Source organism: Ranitomeya variabilis, chromosome 4 (genome assembly GCF_051348905.1).
Source record: "Ranitomeya variabilis isolate aRanVar5 chromosome 4, aRanVar5.hap1, whole genome shotgun sequence".
NCBI classification, from domain to species: domain Eukaryota; kingdom Metazoa; phylum Chordata; class Amphibia; order Anura; family Dendrobatidae; genus Ranitomeya; species Ranitomeya variabilis.
Window position 1 is genome coordinate 495,761,442 of NC_135235.1, and position 20,781 is coordinate 495,782,222.

At 42.9% G+C, this 20,781-nt stretch overlaps 1 protein-coding gene across 9 annotated transcripts in view; it reads right to left on the reverse strand.

Moving 5' to 3' along the window:
* Nucleotides 1–689: 689 nt before the first annotated feature.
* Nucleotides 690–20,781, reverse strand: part of NCOA6 (nuclear receptor coactivator 6) — a 72,462-nt gene continuing 52,370 nt past the window's right edge. For 6 of the 9 annotated variants that reach the window (XM_077251981.1, XM_077251976.1, XM_077251977.1 and 3 more), the window contains exons 10-15: nt 10,181–10,290; nt 6,135–8,843; nt 5,161–5,229; nt 4,737–4,764; nt 3,572–3,756; nt 690–3,062 (exon numbers count right to left, since the gene is read on the reverse strand). In XM_077251981.1, the coding sequence (XP_077108096.1) occupies nt 3,016–3,062; nt 3,572–3,756; nt 4,737–4,764; nt 5,161–5,229; nt 6,135–8,843; nt 10,181–10,290 (3,148 nt within the window). In that variant the 3' untranslated portion in view covers nt 690–3,015. The remainder of the gene's footprint in view (nt 3,063–3,571; nt 3,757–4,736; nt 4,765–5,160; nt 5,230–6,134; nt 8,844–10,180; nt 10,291–20,781) is intronic. The other 3 variants (XM_077251982.1, XM_077251983.1, XM_077251984.1) reach the window with 3 other exon arrangements.

The following is a 20,781-nucleotide window of genomic DNA, read 5'->3' on the forward strand; positions in this document are numbered from 1 at the left end:
GGATTCCATAGTGTTTTTGGTCCATTTCTGCGCAGAAAGAAATGCTGCAAAAACGCATTAAAACGCACTGCGTGCACATAGCCAAACACTCAGTAATCAGAAGAGCTGATAGACAGGTTTGTAACGTGACACAGCTAAACTCAGCTGCACTGCTCCTCTAACCACAATGACTCATGCAGGAGAATGGCCCCGGAGACGAGAGTTGTGTTATTACAGCTCTCACACAGAAACCTGAACTACACTCTGTAGGGGGAGAGGGGTGGTGTTATTCTTTCCTTTCAGTGTTGCTGCCTGCTTATGATTGGTCAGCATCATACAAGGAGAAAAAGTTTAAAGAAAAAAAATTACACCCCCCTAGTGAAAACTGTATGAACTCATTAAGAGCCAAATACTTGATTTCAACTTTCTCTGCAGCATACAGGCAAAGTTAAAAACAAAATGTTTTACTCACTATTACAATGTGTATCCAGTTAACATGAAACATCTGGTGAAAGGGCCTCTTTAAAAAAAGAGCAGAGTGGGAGATTTCTGGGTTTTTTATGTGTACCACTGGGCAAAAAAAACCAAGAACTAACAAGTGAGTAGCCCCATAGAATATGAGTCCGTGCGCTGTCGGTGAGATGACTACAGACCCTACATGTAGAAATTCTATGCCAGCCACACAAAACAAAAGCCACACGTTTGTCAATAAGAAAAAAAAACATTTAATTTTAAAACATCCACATATTTGTTACAAACGTTTCCACTGGTCCAATTCTACAACAAATTAACCATATGATTGTTAAAACTATTTACAACATTTCAGTCTGCGAGCTGATGCTTTATTACTCGGCTATATAAATACAGTACTCTGACAACACAAAATAGGCCACGTTTTCACGGCTGTAAAAAGCGAGGGAGGGACACGCATTCAATTCTGTGGTCACAGATCACCTTTATTATATACAGAATATTGCAGCTATGTACAGCGTGCGGCTCTCGGCTGTTGTGGGTGTACCTCCCAGTAGGCACCTCAGGGTGTGCCGAGAGTTCCACCTTCACAACATTAGGAGCGCCGTGGATGGAAATGCACGTTTTAGGGTCTAAACTAAAAGTAAAGCCACTAGTTTAATACAATTAGTGGTACCACTGTAGCCCGGGTACAACAGTGCCTGACCCCACAACTGGCCTAACCTGTCAGAGCTCAGCTTCCATGTCTAACACTGCACGGTGACTGTGTGCTAGGGGAAACAAGGCCAGTCTTCTATTAGACAGTACTGATCGAGGTGTTCACTTTAAGGGGCAATTAACCAAATATGCCGAGGCCATATAACAACCCCGCTGCGTTGTGAAACACTGTCTGATTTCATGTGCCTGCATGGAGATATATTATATATATCATGACATCAGATGGCGAGTCACAACGTACCCAATTGTATGACTGACTTACAAGTAAGGTGCATAAATACATCAAATTGCCTAATATTAGAGGCTGTTCATCCATGGCGGCCTTAAAGGGAACCTGTCATGTGAAAAAAAAAAACGCAGATATGGGGTTAATCTGCAGGTTAATAGCGTTCTGAACCTACCACTTGCACTTAGAGCCCTGCTGCGTTTTTTTCATTTGACAGGTTCCCTTTAAATCTTTTTCTGTATGGTCACAAAAGTTTACAATGGGATTATCCTGAAGGTATGAGCTCTGTACAAGGGCTAGTAATAAACATGTATGGGGTCGTGCTGCTGGGGCGCAGCAATCAGCAGTTATGGATTTATTGCCCTTGCAGTGGCATCCACGCTGGATGAATCTCTACTAGGGATTTTACCATTCTGAACATTCATGGCATATCAATCTCATGTGATGTAGAAGTCTATCTGCCAAGGTGAGACCACTGGCGCCCCCCACAGATCCTAAAAGTGGTAGCTATGCCCATGTGTGCAGCTACTATTCATTGAGAAATTAAAACCGCCAGATACACTGAACTGTCTACTATAAGTGGAAACCAATGAGTGAAAATTAGCGATGAGCGACCATGCTCAGTTAAGGTGTTATCTGAGCATGCTCCTGTGCTAACTAAGGCTTTACAATGTGCTCGAAAAATATGTTCGAGTCCCCGCGGCTGCATATTGCACGGCTTTTCGACAGCCGCAACACATGCAAGGATTGTCTGTTTGGTAGGCAATCCCTGCATGTGTTGCGGCTGTCGAACAGCTGTGAGACATGAGGGCGCAGGGACTCAAACATATTATTTGAGCACATCGTAAACCCTTAGTTAGCACAGATAACACCTTATCTAAGCAAGTTAGAGAGCTTGTAAGTGCCGCTTTAAAGATGGCCTGGCTCACTGGAAAGCATTATTGCCTGCCTCTCTGGCCAACTTCAGTGCCACTGCGACACAATAATGCGGCTGGTCCAAACCGTCAGCCAAGCAGGATGGCACCGGACAATATGAGAAAACCCCTTTGGTTGATATGCCATATATTTTATCTCACGAGTGTCGATGCTATACTGGAAACCTGTGAGAAGTGTTGATGTCACGCACACAAATACTTTTAAGCCTAGGTTTTCGCTTATACACTAGACATTTCATTAAATAGGTTACAATGGATCACAGAGTTTTGCTGCTTCATGTTTTAGGATGAGGCTGAATACCGCAGAGGCTGCCATAGCTGTACAAGTATGCCTCAATAAAAGGTTACAAACACTTTGAGACTCATTGCAATAGTTGGAAACACTTTTCCAATTAGATCAGATGTCTTCTAATGATCATGGAGCCCACTGCCCTCTAGTGGTACAAAAAATAGTAAAAGACAGGTCCAAATAAAGTTAGGTAGCGTAATTAGATTCATTTAACAAAGGAAAAGGTTTCTTCACAGAAGCAGGGAAAAAAAAAATAATTAAAGCCAATGAGAACTGTACAAGCGTATTCACCTCCAGTCAATAAAAAAATAGATATATCACAGCTCACGAACATATACATATCTGTCAGCAGATTTGTAGAAAAAAAGTGGGAAAAGTAGTAGACATGAAAACAAGCTTTACTTGGACTTCCTCCGTTTGGGTTGAGGGGGGCTGGCTCCCGATTCTGCAAGAAACACAAAAACGAAGAAATAACTGGTTACTAAGAGCAGCGGATAGAGAACATTTGCCAGAGGACTGATCAAGTAAATCCACTGTGGTGGCATCATGTTCGGAAGGAGATTACTGTACGGCTGTACACATGAGCACTGCTAGGCCACATGATTATATGTCCTGGTTCCCAGTGACCCCACTTCTCTGTCTGGGGATCCAGTGGGTAGGTCATCAATACGAGATGCTGGTCTGATACCCGCTCCAGCAGTGGCCACTAAATGTTCTGGCCATGCCGTTCTGCTCTGTACATTGCCATTACCAGACTAGATATCAGATGGCGGGTGCAGAAGCAAGGTGTTGCACCACTCCGATCTGAAACTGATCACCTATTCTACAAAATAGGTCATCGATATGGAAGTCCTGAACAACTCCTTTAATGTACTGGATGAAGGAAACCCATTGATGCCTCCACACTGTAAAAGCCACTGACTGTACACCACCTTTTATACATGCCGGACTCACGCTCAGTCATATGTATCTGCTGGAAATTATTTGGCTGCTTTCCTTCACCTTTCGCTGAGCTGGATGCAGAGCTGGGACGTGCTGAACGCTTTCGCTGTCCACTTTCCATACTATCCTGAGTCATGGGAAACTCTTCTGCTCTTGAATTTCTTCGGCTTGGAGGCCGCGACTGCTCAGCTGGTTCACTATACAGGAAAAACGATGCAATACATCTTAGGAAGCGGAGATCTAAAAGCCTTGAATTAGTCGTTTTATGCACTATCACATGAGTGTATCACCATGCACGGTCTATCTAGGAAGGTTGGACAGATTGTGGCATTATTAATGCTGAACTATTGTACAATGAGGAAATCACAGGCCACAAGGTGCTTTATATGCCAATGTGGTGTACTGCAGACATCAGTGTAACATCTGCCTCTCTTACTACACTAACAACCCCAAACACCAGTCTATTCTAAACCTCTCCATGGTGGCAGAGATGTACACCATCAGAAATGTAAGCATGAAGAAGGAATACAAGTACAGAAAATGCTATGACAGTGGGAGCATACAAGCAGTAGGCACATTGCTCCAGGAGACCTGGAAACATTAGGGTTCTGCATACATCCACTAATAGAATGTCCATCACATGCTTATTCCCAACCTAACCACTTGTTACAGAAAATCCCAATACAATCAGCGAAAGTGGTAACTAAGCCATCTGGGCAAGGTCTAACAATTTAGAAGCCCACAATGGACAGCAGGTGCACGGGTGGCATTCGCACCCGGGCTCTGGAGTCTAGGGGGCCCAAGAGATCCCTTTCGTCCATATGAAAAGACTATTTCTATTAATGACCTGTGATCATTGGGGGCCCTGTTGGGAGATTTTGCATCCGGGACCAAGAGCTTCAAGTTACACTGCGACGGTCCTACTAATGTACCCAAGCAGCGTCAAAGACCCTGAACCTGCCTGCCTTCAAAGACCACAGGTCACTATCGCGAAGACTTGCACCTATCTCGGAGGTCCCATGACAAACACCAGCCCCAGTCCTACTTGGTGCCACAGCTGCTCTTAGCTGAAAACATTCTTCATTGATTTCTATGGGAGTCCTGGATACATAGACATTTATAGCATAAGATAAGAATATCAGCTTGAAGAAGGAGTCAGAAGCAAAGATGCACTCACCTTTCCACTGTATCCTGTGACTCTGGATCTAAAAAAAAATAAAATATATATATGTAGCTTATGCTTCACACACACTGAGGTTCTGTCGAAGATCACTGAGCAGATTACATGTAATCTAAGCACGATTTCCTCGCTTGCACACCTGCTGTGGATGGCAAAGAAAAACGGCCAAGGGGAAGGAATATAAATCGAGACTGTCCCAGACAATATGAAGAAGAAAACTTACTACATTTAGAGAATGTCTGTTTAGACACCAGTGCAAAGAGGAGGGATAAGCAGCTGCCAGACAATGCCAACGCCGCTCATCTCAAAATGATATGGTCTGAAAACGTCCACTCTTTCATGATGGTTTTCATACATGACGCCCAATGTATGTGTGATACAGCACCTTCATGGCACGGAAAAGCATTACATGACATCTTACCTACGATATCTGGAACAGTTTGCTTGTCACTGACTGCACCTTCCTCCTGCCCAGTGTTCTCAGAAGGAGCTTTGTCAAGGGAAGGTTAACAAAGAAAAGAAAGGTATTGAAAGCAGAGAAGCCACCAAAATGGACTTTCATCAATATCCAAAAACAAGAACATGAGGGTCATGTCCACTCAGCAGACGTCAACCAAAGGTAGCATGGGGAGTACCCAATACAGAGGAAACAGGGAGGAGGAGGGGAGGTTGCAGCCGTGCCATGATTTTAGAGTTATCAGGATGGAAGAGTCTTTGCCATTATAGTTAGACTTTAAGGAAGGAAGAAGAAATATGAGGAGAACACAAGGCAGTGGATGTAGACAGAGCTTCTAGCCATCAAAAATATGGGTCATCATGTCAAAAAATCTCAGTTCACCGGTCTCGACACTGAACAGGTCTGAGTGGCAACTAAGTGGTCCAACAATGGGCAGGGGTCTTACCATCTACCTTCACTATAAAATCATCAGTGTAAAATCCTGCATCGTAGAAAAGGTCATTAGTCTACTACTGTATATTCCCTTCTGGTATACACGACATTCACATACATCTTTCCTCTTATATTTGCTCAGTGATGATATCGACAACATCTAGATCTATGATAACGAGGGTCTCATAATAAACCTTGATCACCAATAAATAGCATAAAGGGAAGGTGTCATGAAGACAATGCCTTTTCACAAAGAAGTCAACAGTGTGATTGGCATATGAGTTGCTCGGTCCGCCATGTTTTCTGCTGGAGAACTGTTGCATTACTATGCTTTGTCTTTTCAGTAGGTCATTCACCTAGGTTTTCATAACCGTGGACAATTATTTATTATTTTGTTTTTGTATTTTAGCTGCCGAAACCACAATACTCTTGCAACAGTTTGAATGCAGAGCTAGTGTTATAGAGGTAAAATAAATAATGCATTATTGTAATTACATAAAATATACCTGTTTCTAAGATCTGTTCAGGAACGGTTTCATCAAAGGTGGTGCTGATCCGTTCCACTAGTGACGCTTCGCTGGGTTTATCAGCCAACAATAAAGGTTCAGAAGGGTAAGACAGAAGGTCAACAGGAGTGTTCGCAATAGGACCTACAGGATCCAAGGAAAGTGTGGACGTACTACTGGTCTCAGAAGAAATATGGCTGCCTTGTGGTATGGTTCCTCCTGGCATACCAATAGAGAGGACATTTGCATCAGAGCATTCGGGAACTGAGCCAGGTACATCAGTAAAGTTGTCCTTTTCAGTTCTGGAATTTTCTATGGAGGGGGCAGTCATGGACTGGTTTGTAGATATCTCCGGGTTGTTGTCCAGTGTTGGTGATGTTGTACATTGTGATGGCGCAGGAGAACACAATTCTGGAGTTTTTCCCAGCTGGGAGCTACCATCTTCTGAGCTGCTCTGCATTGGAGGAGGTGGTAATGGCAAAGGTGAGGATGACTGGGAAGGTGTAACCTGGGGTGCGTTTTGCACCGGGCTTATAAGGCCTGGTAGAGTGGTAGGAAGGCTAGAGCTACTACTGGTAGGAGATGAAGCAGTAGATTGTCCAGGATACTGAATATTTTGTGAAATATGCAAAGGTCCCACAACGGCAACAGACTGAGGCACCAGGTTAGTGCTGGAAGTAGGTATATTACTTTGCTGAGATCCTTTCATAACTTGGATGATGGATGAAGAATTAAAAAAGACTGGAGTGATAAATTGTGGGCGACTATTCGCCTGGACAGAGGCCTGACCTTCAGATACAATAACCTTATTACCCACATTTGGCATAGTAACCACAGTTGGTACCAAAGTAGGCTGCAGATGTGAAGCCATGGAGTAAGATACACTTGCAGAAGTGGTGATAGGATTTGATGTCACAAAGACCGTAATCTGGCTTGAAGGCAAACCACTGGAAACGTTTGGGGGACCAGCAGGTCTCTTCAACGATGAGCCAGGCAGGGTCAGTTGTACATTAGCACTAGGCTCTGCTGTATCTAACCTAGACTGAACAGAATTTGTTTCTGGGATCTGTTGTGTGTTTGTTACACAATGGGATTCTTTATTTAATGCATCTCCTGATAAACCAGCACCTTCTGTTTTTGTCTCCCCTGTGGGCATCTGCATGAGTGAAGTTTCAGGAGACGGATTTGAAGGCTTCATATTTACATTGGGGGTATTTGAATGGTCAAGTAATTGACTTAATGATGTAGGAGCATCTCTCATGGCTGGGGAAATGGCAGCCAAGGCCTCACCACTCGGAGGCTTTGGGATGTCTATATACAGTGCATCTTTCTTAGGAAGCTCTTCGGGAGATGTCATCCTAATGTGTTGGTGGCCACTTACTTTAAAATCTACTGTAGCTTGTTCTTTAGCAACCATCTGCATACATAGTGTTTCACTCTCTGAAATCATACTTGGGTTTTCTTTGATCTCCTCAGTTATGACAGCAGTACTTGGCATAGAAATAGGAGGATATTGTCCAATTGGAGCTGCAATTGCCTGGTTTTGCCCTAACATTTGGTTGGCTACCATGTTCCTTTGCATCTCCATGTTATGTAGAACACCAGGGGTTTGTGGTCCTCCAACCATCATTTTTGAAGTCTTGGAATTCTGCCTACCAGGACTCGGTGTTGTCTTGCGACTTGATGCAGGGCTTGAACGCCTGCTATTGCTGGGACTTGCTCGCTTGTTAGCACCATTTGGTGGTTTTCCTGAACCATTATCCATCTTGTTCACATGTTGGCCAAAAACCTGACTGTTTACAGTTAAACCAGGGGGAGCCTGCCCAATAGCTTTTAGGGTAGTTGGGTTCAAACCTTGCTGATCAAAGCCCCGACTTAGTGTAGGTCTCGGAGGTAATGGAATATTGATCTGAGGAGGGAAGAGACCCGCTATAGATGCATTGAGTCGTTCTGGGGAAAGGCTAATTTCCGAAGGTTCTGTGCTAGGAGGGCGGTTATTAGGAGTCTGTGGGTAATAAGGTCTGGGACTTGCTCTATTTGGGGTTTTAGGCCTCGATGACTGTGATGGGGTCTGAACACTTTGGTAATGGTGTCCATGAGAGCCTGCCATAGTGTTGGAGTGCTGTTGTTGGGGACTTGTACCTTGTCCCAAAGACAGAGAGGAAGCAGCTCCTGGTTTTGTCCCAGACATCATCATTGGATTTTGAGAGACAAGCAAGTGTGGTGCCATGCCGCCTTGGGGTCCAGAGGCTGTGGGAAGGTCAGGAATGTCAGGAAGAGGAGCTGCTGAGGATCCATCACCCAGAGGTGATCCAGATTGATTTTGCCCAGTTTCTGGGAATCCCATCTTTCTACCGTTGCCTCCTAATGATGCATTGGACACCATAGACATCCTTGGCTTGTCTGGAGAAGGTGGTATAGAACCAGAACCCTGTAAGTTTACCAAAACAGAAAAGTTACCACCTTGCTGCACGGGCATCCTCTGTGCATCACAGTTCATAGATGCCCGGGGGTTGAATACATTTTGCTGTAAGGGTAGTTTTATTGGTTTTTGGTCTTGTTGTTGCTGTTGCTGCTGTTGCATCATCAACATCATCATCATTTGTTGTGGAGGAGTCGGTCCACTTTGACCCGGTTGTTGTCCCAGCTGCATTAACTGAGGAGGAATCTGCTGAAGTTGTCTTTGCTCAATCCCCTGGGCTGGATAACCTGGAACAAAATTGTAAGTATTACAATAATATTGTGAAAAGGTAGTTAATGAGGTAATGAAGTCACATTCGTTCACCAGGTGAAAAGTAACACAAAGGTACAAAAGTGCTCAGCACAGTGCTGCTCTCCCAAGACATATAGTGAGGATAGACACAATGCCATAGAAACACGCAAGAGACACTTGAAGCTTCACTGGGTGCTTGTCACTCATTTTTGCAATGAGTGGGGTCTCAGCACCCAGACACCAATTAATCAAGAATCACTTTCAATTTTCAGAAAGTTACCCACCACAAATAGAAACTAACCAGAATTGCTTGCAGTGGAGCACTGGTGGCAACACTTCCTTAGTAGTCCTTGGGGAGCTTCTAATACAGGCGATGCTCAACTCTACAAATAAATACGCATAGCAATGATCATCTTCAAATAGTGGCCTTCACTAAGTCTTTCTTTCTTCATCTTTACTGCTTACATTCTGGCAGTACAAACTTCAGCACTGAAGACGACTGCTGGTGCTTGAGCAGACAGCGCCTTCGCATACTCCTATGGTACTACTAGCCTTCTAATGGCCAGTACATGCATAGGAGTATGCGAAACAGCCATCACGTCAAGTGCCAGTAACCCCTCCCCTACTGCTGAAGTTTGTAATGCCATAATGTAAGTAATAAGATGAATGAAGAAAGATTTGGTGAGGGCAACTATTTTATTTGAAGATGCTTTCTGAAAGTTATATTTTAAATTTTATGAATTAAGTTGCCACCCAAGGGACTGCACTTTTCAAACCACAGGTGGGTCGTGCTACTGCATCTTCACGTACCACCAACAGGAATTTCTGCTACCAGAACAAGATGGTAAGTCTAGTCAAACAAACTGGGGTGTCAGACAGATTTGTATAATTTAAGCACCAAGGTTAAATCACAGGTTATTGACTCATTCATACATAGTGCTTATTTGGAAGGTGTTTTCTATGCAACCAATTACCTTAAACTAAGAGATACCTTCAAAACTCATCGGAGAAAAGACTAAAGTAAAGTTATCACTTACAACTTGAGCATCAACTGTATCAGATTTTGCAATGGCTACGTCAGCTAAGCACCGTGTTTGCATGGTGGTCCAGAAAGCCATCAGTTTTCAGATAGTTACCAGTTGATATGCAAGAAACATAATTTGTGCCCACTGCCTTCCATTATGTCATTATTTAAATCACCAGCTATTAAGTTATCCAAGAACAATTTACATAGTCTTTTATGTACCATGGATGTATCTATCCATAGATAAAATGTAAGAAAAAAAAGAGAAGATATATTGTGTATAATTTATTTATTAAGAACTTAGCTTACCTGATGGCCTGTTCGTGAAATCTGAAAGCTTTTGCCCAGTCTCCAGGTTTCCCAGTTGGTCACCGACTATTCCAGTCTGATCAGAGTCCTCGATACGAGTCTCATTGGTGCTGATGAGAAAAACATGCTTTGATATTTTCCAGTCTTAAAACCCACATATATAATATATGTAAGTTCATATATTTCTAAATGTGCTATTAACATGAAAGTCTCATGTCAGTAAAAACCCATCCAGTCCACACAGGCAAAGAAATCAAACCATAGATGTCCATAAATTAAGTTATGTGTAATAATGAAAAATGACACAGGGAAAGTATTGGACAAACCTACTAAAATGTAATACTTTGTAGAAAAGCCTTTGTTGGTGATGACAGCTTCAAGACGCTTCCGGTATGGAGAAACATGTCAGTAAAAACCCATCCAGTCCACACAGGCAAAGAAATCAAACCATAGATGTCCATAAATTAAGTTATGTGTAATAATGAAAAATGACACAGGGAAAGTATTGGACAAACCTACTAAAATGTAATACTTTGTAGAAAAGCCTTTGTTGGTGATGACAGCTTCAAGACGCTTCCGGTATGGAGAAACTAGTTCCATGCATTGCTCGGGTGTGATTTTCACCATTCTTCCGAACAAACACTCTTCAAATCCTGAAGGTTCCATGGGCTCCTATGAACTCTGAGCTCTAGTTTCCTCCATAAAATTTCTATTGGATTGAGGTCAGGCGATTAGCTGGGCCACTCTAGCATCTTTCTTTTCTTTCTATGACGCCAATTAAGAGTTTCCTTGGCTGTGCTTTTGGGATCATTGTCTTGCTGAAATCCCTCATTTCATTTCATCATCCTGGTAGATGGCAGCTGATTTTTATCAAGAATATCACAGTACATTTGTCCAGTTCTGTATGCTGAAAAACAGCCCCACACCATGATGTTCCCACCTCCAAACTTCACTGTTAGTATGGTGTTTTAGGGGTGATATACAGTACCTTTTGGCCTCCAAACAGTCTGTATTAAGGCATCTAAAAAGTTAAATTTTGGTCTCACAGGACCAGACTATGGAGTCTTGCATGGTGAGCATGCATACAGGCCAAGTAGGTTGAGTGCATTACTTATATCACGCCATCTCCTTTTAATTGTGCACTCTGGAATCCATGGTCTATATGCAATAAGCTTCCTTTCCTGCACAGCTACTTTATAAACAACTCTCTTAATCTGTTGACCCTCACTGAAACCTGAATTCAGGACTCTGACACGGTCTACTCTGCGGCTATTTCTCATAGCAGCTTACATTTTTCCCATTATTTGAGACCAACAAACAGACTAGGTGGTGGAGTTAGCATACATCTGTCACAATGCACTTTCCAGGTCATCCCCCCAGTTCCATCACGCTCATTCCCTTCTTTTGAGGTCCACACCATCAGGCTCTTCCATCCCCTCTCCCTCAAGAGTAGCGGTCATTTACCGTCACCCAGGCTCACTCACCCACTTTCTTTACCATTTTTTGCCTGGCTGCCACACTTCATGTCCTCAGAATTACCAACCCTTATCCTGGGAGACTTCAACATCCCAATAAACAGCCCGACTTTCCCAGCTGCATCCCAGCTTCTATCTCTAACCACTTCTCTTAGCCTCTCACTGCTCTCAACCTATGAGATACACAAAGAGAGCAACACCCTTGATCTGGTCTTTGTCAGGCTCTGTTCAATCTCCTACCTAGATAACTCACCTCTCTGACCACAACATTGTCTCCTTCACGCTCACAAATCCTCACCCACCCCAGCACACTCCTAGCTACCACACATTCAGAAATAGAAATCTACAAGCCATTAACCCTCATACAATTACAGACTCCGTACACTCATCACTGTCCCGATCTGTCTGTACATCACTACAATGTCACTCTCAGAAGCACCCTGGATCAAGTAGCGCCCCTCACCCTCAGAACCTACACACAGAGTAAAGCAGCCCTGGCTCACATCATAAACTCGATTTCTCCAGCGATGCTCTAGGAGTCTCTAACGCCTATGGAGGAAAACTTGCACTCCAGATAATTTTATCTATTATAAATTCATGCTAAGAATCTATAACTCTGCTCTTCACCTCACCAAACAGACCTACTTCACCACCCTGACCTCCTCACTATCAAAAAAACCCTATAAAGCTCTTCGACACCTTTCACAACCTCCTCAGTCCGAAAGCACAGGCCCCTATCACAGATCTGTGCTGATGATCGGGCCTCCCACTTTACTGAGAAAATAGAAAACATCCATCTGGAAATCAACTCCCAGCCACCAAGTGCCACAAATCCAATCCCTCCCCACTCTCTACATTTGACCAGGTCACAGAAGTCTCCAGGCTCTTCTTCTCATCCTACTACATGCACTACTGACCTCATTCCTTCATACCTACTCCAGTCTCTCTCTCCAGTTATCACTACTCACCTAACTAAAATCTTCAATCTCTCCCTCTCTTCTGGTAACTTCCCCTCCTCCTTCAAACACTCTACCATTACTCCATTATTAAAAAAAAAAACCTCTCTCGACCCATCCTGCATAAATAACTACAGACCAGTCTCTAATGTTCCCTTCAACTCTAAACTCTTGGAGCGCCTGGTTTACTCCCGCCTTACCGATTACCTCTCCACTCACTCTCTCCTAGAGCCATCCCAGTCCGCCTTCCGCCCCCTACATTCTATAGAAACTGTACTCAAAGTGACTAATGACCTTTTGACAGCAAAAAGTAACGGTGACCACACTCTGCTCATTTCGACACTGTTGACCACCATCTCCTACTCTCTATGCTCCAATCAATGGGTATAAAGGACACTGCTCTCTCCTGGTTCTCTTCCTATCTTACTGAAAGATCCTTCAGTGTATCGTTTGTTGGTTCCACTTCGTCTCCTCTTCCTCTCACTATTGGGGTCCCTCAGAGTTCAGTCCTGGGCCCTCTTCTCTTCTCTCTTTACACGACCCCAATTGGAGAGACCATCAGCAATTTGACTTTCATGCTGATGCACACAACTACACACGTCATCCCCTGACCTTACCCCTGCTGTATTACAGAGCACCAGCGACTGTCTGTCCGCAGTTACCAACATCATGTTTGCTTTCTATCCGAAACGCAACCTTTCCAAAACTGAACTTCAGCTCCCGCAGTCTACTCACCTCCCTAAAGCTGACATCGCCCTCTCCGTGTGTGGCACCAGAACACCTAGGCAGCAGGCGCGCTGTCTGGGTGTTTTGTTTGACACCAATTTTTCCTTCACCTCCTATATACAATCTCTTGTCCACTCTTGCACCTAAAGAACATTTATAGAATCTGCCCCTTTATCACGATGGAAACAAAAACCTGATCCACTCCAGCAATCACTACAATAATTCTCTATTAATTGGCCTTCCCCTTACTTGACCTTCTCTCCAGTCCATCCTTAATGCAGCAGCCAGGGTCATCTATCAGGCTAATCGTTACTCGGACACCTCCGTTCTCCATTCTTTGCCGGTCATTGCACTGGCTGTCCATACATTATAGATTCCAATTTAAACTGCTTGTTCTCACCCACAAAGCTCTCCCCAGTGCAGAACCCCACTACATCTGCTCCCTCATTCCTATTTATCAGCCTACCCACTCGTTACGCTCTTCAAGCGACCTTAAACTAACACCTCCCACTCCCAGCTCCAAGACTTCTCCCTAGTTGCACCAATCTTCTGGAACGCTCTACCCAAAAAAATTAGGACTAACCATAAATTACACAGTTTTAGGCCCTCCCTAAAAACACACCTGTTTAGGGTTGCATATCATGATCACTAATTGAAATCCTTTTATATATAATCCATTCTCTACTTCTCTGATCAGAACCCTCCATCAAACGCCATCACTCCCAAAAGCACTACAAATATTGGATGCTGACTAGCTCATGCAGCCTTTATTTAACCCCCATTCCAGCAAGATGGCTGGACCATCATTGTAAATAAGCCCCTGTACTTTGTCACGCCCACCTCATTGTAGATTGTAAGCTCTTACGGGCAGGGTTGTCAATATCTTTGACTTATTGTATTATCGTTATCTTTGTTATGACTGTTGTATATGAACTGTTAAATTGTAAAGCGCTGTGGAATATGTAGGCACCATATAAATATTATTATTAGTTTTCATTAAAACAAGTGTACCCTCTGATTTCAAGTCTTTCTGTAGCTCTCCTCAGGTGGTTCTCAGCTCTTGGACAACTCTTCTGATCATTTGTTTCACTCCTCTGCTTGAAATCTTGCAGTGGCACCTGGTCGTGGAAGGTTTATGGTGAAATGAAGTTCTTCTCACTTCTGCATTATGGCCCCAACAGTTCTCACTGGAACCTTTAGTAGTTTAGAAATTCTTCTGCAACCAATATCATTAGGATGTTTTGCAACAATAAAGTTGCAAAAGTCTTGAGACAACTCACTGGTTTTATGCATCATGAGAGGTTTCTTGTGTGGCACCTTGGTAATGATGCATATCACTCACTTATCCAGCGCATCCAAATATTGAAGTGCTCCCTCTCTTTGACAAACATTTACATGATATGTTGGGAATATGATTATTTGTTTTCAAAATCTAATCCGTATTATGACAGGATTGTATGGACAGGACGCTACATTGAGGATTTATTTTTTATTAAAAAATGGCAGATCACCAAGTGTTTTTTAATTTTTGAATTGCAATGATCGGAATTTACAGTTTGTCTCAGAATACAAGGATCAAAGTTGACCTTTTCTAGATGTATTTGTTGAAGGACAAGTGGATAATGGTAAAATCTGTAGCAGATTATATCGTAAACCAACTATGGGTAATGGAGTTTTGCATGCGTCCAGTGCAAGCCGTATTCTTCACACTATAAAAAATCTGCCCATAGAAGAATTTTTTAGGGCGAGGCGTGCTTGTTCTAATGATGTTGAATTCAATCAGGAGTGCAAAGTAATTGCAAGGAGATTCAAGCAGCAAGGTTATTCACAGGCATGTATGAACAGGGCCAGAAATATAGCAGCAGTAGAAACGAGAACTATTTAATGGATCGCAGTATATGTGATTCTCAAATCAGAAGTACCGTATATACTTGAGTATAAGCCGAGATTTTCAGCCCATTTTTGGGGGCTGAAAGTGCCCCTCTCAGCTTATACTCGAGTCATTGTCCCAGGGGGTCGGCGGGGGAGCGGCAGCTGTCAAATCATACTTACAGTACCTGCTCCCAGCGCGTCTCTGCACGTTCCTGCTTCTCCGGCGCCCACAGCTTCTTCCTGTGCTCATTAAAGTAATGAATATGGAAGCATATTCATTACTTTAATGAGCGGTACGATGTGACCGCTGAACACAGGAAGATCACCTGTCAGTGAGAAGCTGCCAGGGACCGCGCCGGGAGCAGGTAAGTATAATGGGGACTGGAGGTTGAGTATTGAGCGATATTCACCTGTCTGCAGCTGTGTCTTCTGCGTCCTCTGCCTGTGACGTTCAGGTCAGAGGACGCGATGGTGCGATTAGTGTGCGTGCCGCCTTCTGCCTGAACAGTCACTGTGGAGGATGCGGAAGACACAGCGGCGCCTAGCGGTGGAACGCGGACAGGTGAATATTACAAGTGCCGGGGGCCTGCTCAGGACAAGAGATGAGTATGTGATTTTTTATTTTTTTTTTAATCGCAGCAGTCGGGTATGGGGCAAATGTTTCTATGGAGCATCTTATGGGGCCATAATCAATCTATGCAGCATTGTATGGGGCACATTATCTATGAAGCATCTTATGGGGCTATAATCAACCTATGCAGCATTGTATGGGGCACATTATCTATGGAGCATCTTATGGGGCCATAATCAATCTATGCAGCATTGTATAGGGCACAATATCTACGCAGCATCTTATGGGGCCATAATCAATCTATGCAGCATTGTATGGGGCACATTATCTATGGAGCATCTTATGGGGCCATAATCAATCTATGCAGCATTGTATAGGGCACAATATCTACGCAGCATCTTATGGGGCCATAATCACCCTATGCAGCATTGTATGGGGCCCATCATAACTTTATGGAGCATTTTGTGGGGCATATTTTATTATGGAGCATCTTATGGGGCCCATCATGAACTGTATGGAGCATTATATGGGGCTCCTGATTCAATATGGATATTCAAAAACACATAACCTACTGATGTCTCAATTAATTTTACTTTTATTGGTATCTATTTTTATTTTTGAAATTTACCAGTAGCTGCTGCATTTCCCACCCTAGGATTATAGTTGAGTCACTAAGTTTTCCCAGTTTTTTGTGCCAAAATTATGGGTCTTGGCTTATACTCGGGTCGGCTTATACTCGAGTATACACGGTAGTTTTTTTCTACACCATTTTCCATTGAATATCCACAAATAGTTAAAATTATAAAACAGCATCTTCCAGTTTTGAGGCAAGATGAAAAAAACTAACACCATTTTAGATAATGAAGTGCGATTTGTAGCCAAAAAATTCAAGACTTTGGCCAACATGTTGTCACCCAGTTTATATGTGGGATCAAATAATTCAGAAAAAAGAGCTTATTCCTGGTTAGAAAGTACAGGTAACTATAAATGCAACATGAGCAGATGTGGATTGTGTCAATATATGCAAAAAAAACTGCTAAATTTAGAGCAAAAGATGCACAGCATGATTACACTATCACATTTTTTTGCTAATTGTAATTCCAGATCTGCAATAAATTTGGTTTCTTGTCAGGCATGTAATGTGCAGTATGTGAGATCGACCACACGTAAATTAAAGTAGAGAATTAAAGAACATGTATCAGGAGCCGCTACAGGTAATAGCAATGATAAACGCTGTTTGTCAGGAGTGTCCAGACACTTCAAGGAGGTTCATGCTGGTGACGCAACTTCTATGAGAGTAACTGCCATTGAGCAAGTAAAGAGGGCAGTCAGAGGAGGGGACACAGGATCTACACTACGAGCCAGAGAGGCGGCTTGGATCTTAAAATTAGATACTTGTTTCCGTTTCCCCAAAGGAATGAATTATAAAACAGATCTGATGTATTTTTATTAAGTGATGTTCTCATGTATAAATTTAATAAAGATATGAGGTTTATGTATATATGTGGAGGTATTTATATATTTTATACGTATTTATATACATGAGTAAGGATATTGTTGTATTTGCAATATTGTATACTGTATAGACTTAGTGACTATAACATTTGTATAACACTCAGGTTGGGCAGGGTGTGTGACTTCGTCCAATGGGTACTCAGGTGTTTGATATATGGTTAATTGACGTGTATTGTGATTGGTTGTAGCCTTTTGTTATGTGCCTTTATAGATTGTGTTACGATGTGTTTTTGTTATGCTATGACTAAGGGCAGAACTGCCTGACACGTATCAGCTTGCTTTTACGAAGCACTAATAAAGGACAAGATTTTATTCTATCTCCATCCCCTCCATTCAATATCTGTATGAGCTGGACAAGTGCGTGATTTGCATTTTCACCTGGGAGTCGGCCAGCAGGAACTTTGTGGTGATCCGTGCACATGTCTACGGAGAACTGGAGTCCAACGCGTCTGGTTGGGTGAGCTGATGAAATCCTAGCATTTACACCTTGGTAATGAGACACTGTTTTATGGGCCATTAGTTGAACCAGCTGATATTTTTCACTAAGCGGCGGGATTGTTTTCTGATTACTGATATATTTCAGCTGGTGTCTTGACTTTCCATAGTTCAATACTTTTTCCCTGAATCATTTCTCATTATTACCATAATATCACCCTTAGAAACATATTTAGGTAGAAAATTGTTGACGTGTTCAATACTTATTTCATCAGCTAAAAAAATCTCTCTCTATAAATTATAATATATACATCTATCTGACAAGTAACAGCATTTCACTGCCCATGCATGCCCCAAGAAAGTTAAAAGACAAAAAAAAAAAAAAAAAAAAAAAAAAAAAGTGCTTTCTCTCCCATTTCGAACTTTGGGGGTTATTTATGAGGCATAGGGGTATGTACACACAACATTTTGTTTTTTACCTTTGGTGATTCAAACGTTTTTGTTTTGTTTTTTTAAAGGAATCCATTTTCAGAAACACCAGCTTTTTTGTGGCATCTTTAAGAAACTACAAAAGGCACCAGGTGTCTGTTTTTTTGGACTCCCATATAGACTTCCTTATTTATTTTGTAGCATCTTACAAGCAGAAGACACCAGAAGAATGGTCATGTCACCACTTTTAACAGTTATGTGAGCTTTGAATCAGTTAAAGGACTATGGAAAGACTGAACAGCAAATCGTTAGGCAGAGAAGTGCATGTATAGTCTTGAGTGTTTTTAGGGTGCTTTCTAAGGCACGTTTCCAGGGGATCTGCACATACCCAAATATACTAATGAGCACTGTAAAGGCACTACTTTGATGCCCTTAGATAATGGTCAGAGACAGGTTCTCGTCCTGCCGAACAGCTGTCTGACCTTTATTATTTATTTGCAGCTTATGGTGGGAAAAGCCACCACTGGCCAAATAGTTCTTTGTAAAAGTGCAAAATCCCTAGATAGAGCCATACACCTTTGACAGGGGCAATGAATACCAACACCAGTGTGAAAATGTGTGATAAAATGACAAACCAGCCACTCAGGCTCCTACAGAAGTAGCTGGTGTCTGGGTGAGGCGGCACCACACTTGGCTTGACCGCATTGCCACGTGGCCTGCCACAGAGGGCTCATGATATATGCACTATTTACTATTGGAGACTGAATGCTAGTGGCAGAGTCGTTTTTTGCTTAATATGGGTACTGTGCATTTATTGACTTTGTCCCCAACTGAAGGTAGTGGAAGGTGGAGGACGATCATCCACTCTCTACATCTCCTTCTCCATTGCCCTTACAAAGAAAAAATTGCCGAAAGTAGTAATGCGCTTAGTCAGGAGGTGTGGGCACATGCAAGAATGAGCTAAAAGTTAGTTTATCAAGTGTCCGGTCTTGGCTCTTTGCTTATAGGAATCTTTCACCAGGTTTTTGCCACCTAATCTGAAAGAAGCATAATGTGGAGAAAGACCCCGATTCCAGCAATGTATCACTTACTGAAATACTTGCAGTAGTTTTGATAAAACAGTGATCTTATCAGGAGATTATCACTAGAGGACTAGTAAACCTGCTGTCATGTAGTCCTCCTTATTCATAAGCTCTGCATAACGCCACCCACACCACTGATAGGCAACTGTGTACAAATGTGTATTGTATATTCTGTACATAAGCAGAAAGCTGCCAGTCAGCGGTATGGGCGGAGGTTATACAGATCTTCAGCAGATAAAAAGCTATTTTATCAAAATGTAAGCAGCCAAGTAAGGGATACATCGCTGGAATCAGGGTCTCTGCCATAAATTATGCTGATCTCATATGGGGTAGCAGAAACCTGGCAACAGAATCCCTTTAAAGGGAACCTGTCTCCCCCAAAATCGTAGATGAGCTAAGCCCACCAGCTTATCTACAGCATTCAGGAATGCTGTAGATAAGCCCCCGATGTATCCTGAAAGATGAGGAAAAAGAGGTTAGATTATACTCATCCAGGGGCGGTCCAGTCCGGGGCCTCCCATCTTCTTACGATTACGTCCTCTTCTTGTCTTCACGCTGCAGCTCCGGCGCAGGCGTACTTTGTCTGACCTGCAGTGCGCAGGCGCCGGGAAAGGTCAGAGGCCCAGCGCCTGTGCACTGCAGTACTTTGCTCTGCCCTCAACAGGGCAGACAAAGTACGCCTGCACCGGAGCCGCAGCGTGAAGACTAGAAGAGGACATCATCTGATGAAGATAGAAGGCGCCAGACCGGACCGCGACGCCCATCAGACCGGACCGCAGCGGGACCGCCCCTGGGTAGGTATAATATAACCTCTTTTTCTCATCTTTCAGGTAACATCAGGGGCTTATCTACAGCATTACAGAATGCTGTAGATAAGCCCCTAATGCCGGAGGCCTTAGCTCATCTACGATTTTGGGGGTGACAGGTTCCCATTAAAAAGGTATGTGCACACATTCAGTATTTGCAGCAGAAAAATCTGCTGCAAGCACTGATGGGTTGGAAGGAAAAACGAAATATAAAATACATGCTTTTTTCCCATTAGTATTGGTGAAATCTGCAAGGAAAAATTAAACAACGAGATGTCAGGATTCTCATTCACCTTGCTGGAACTAGGAAATCCTTCAGATCTTGTTACAAATTGCGCAGAAAAAATGCTACAAAAAAGTAAACGTAAACGCAACGTGTGGACAGACCCTAAAAGGGTAGTAAATAGTATAAAATAAATACATAGATTTACTGGCCTCAGTTGTCACGTGGGGATCATTTACAGTATGAACAGGAACCAGCAAGGCATTGCTTAAGATGAGATACATCATTTCACACCATTGAGCAGAGTTTTGAAAACCACCGAAAACCCCTTTACATCTGATATGTTCCCTGTTCTTAATTTAAAAAGTAGGGCTGTATCTGACAGCTCACACCAAGGTTAGCCAGAAAACCAGTGCCGAAAATTTGTCTTGCAGATGCCACACAGTGACCTGTTCTTTATCTCATATTGCCTCTGTCCTGCTTTACCGAGACAAAAGTTCAACTCGCCTCA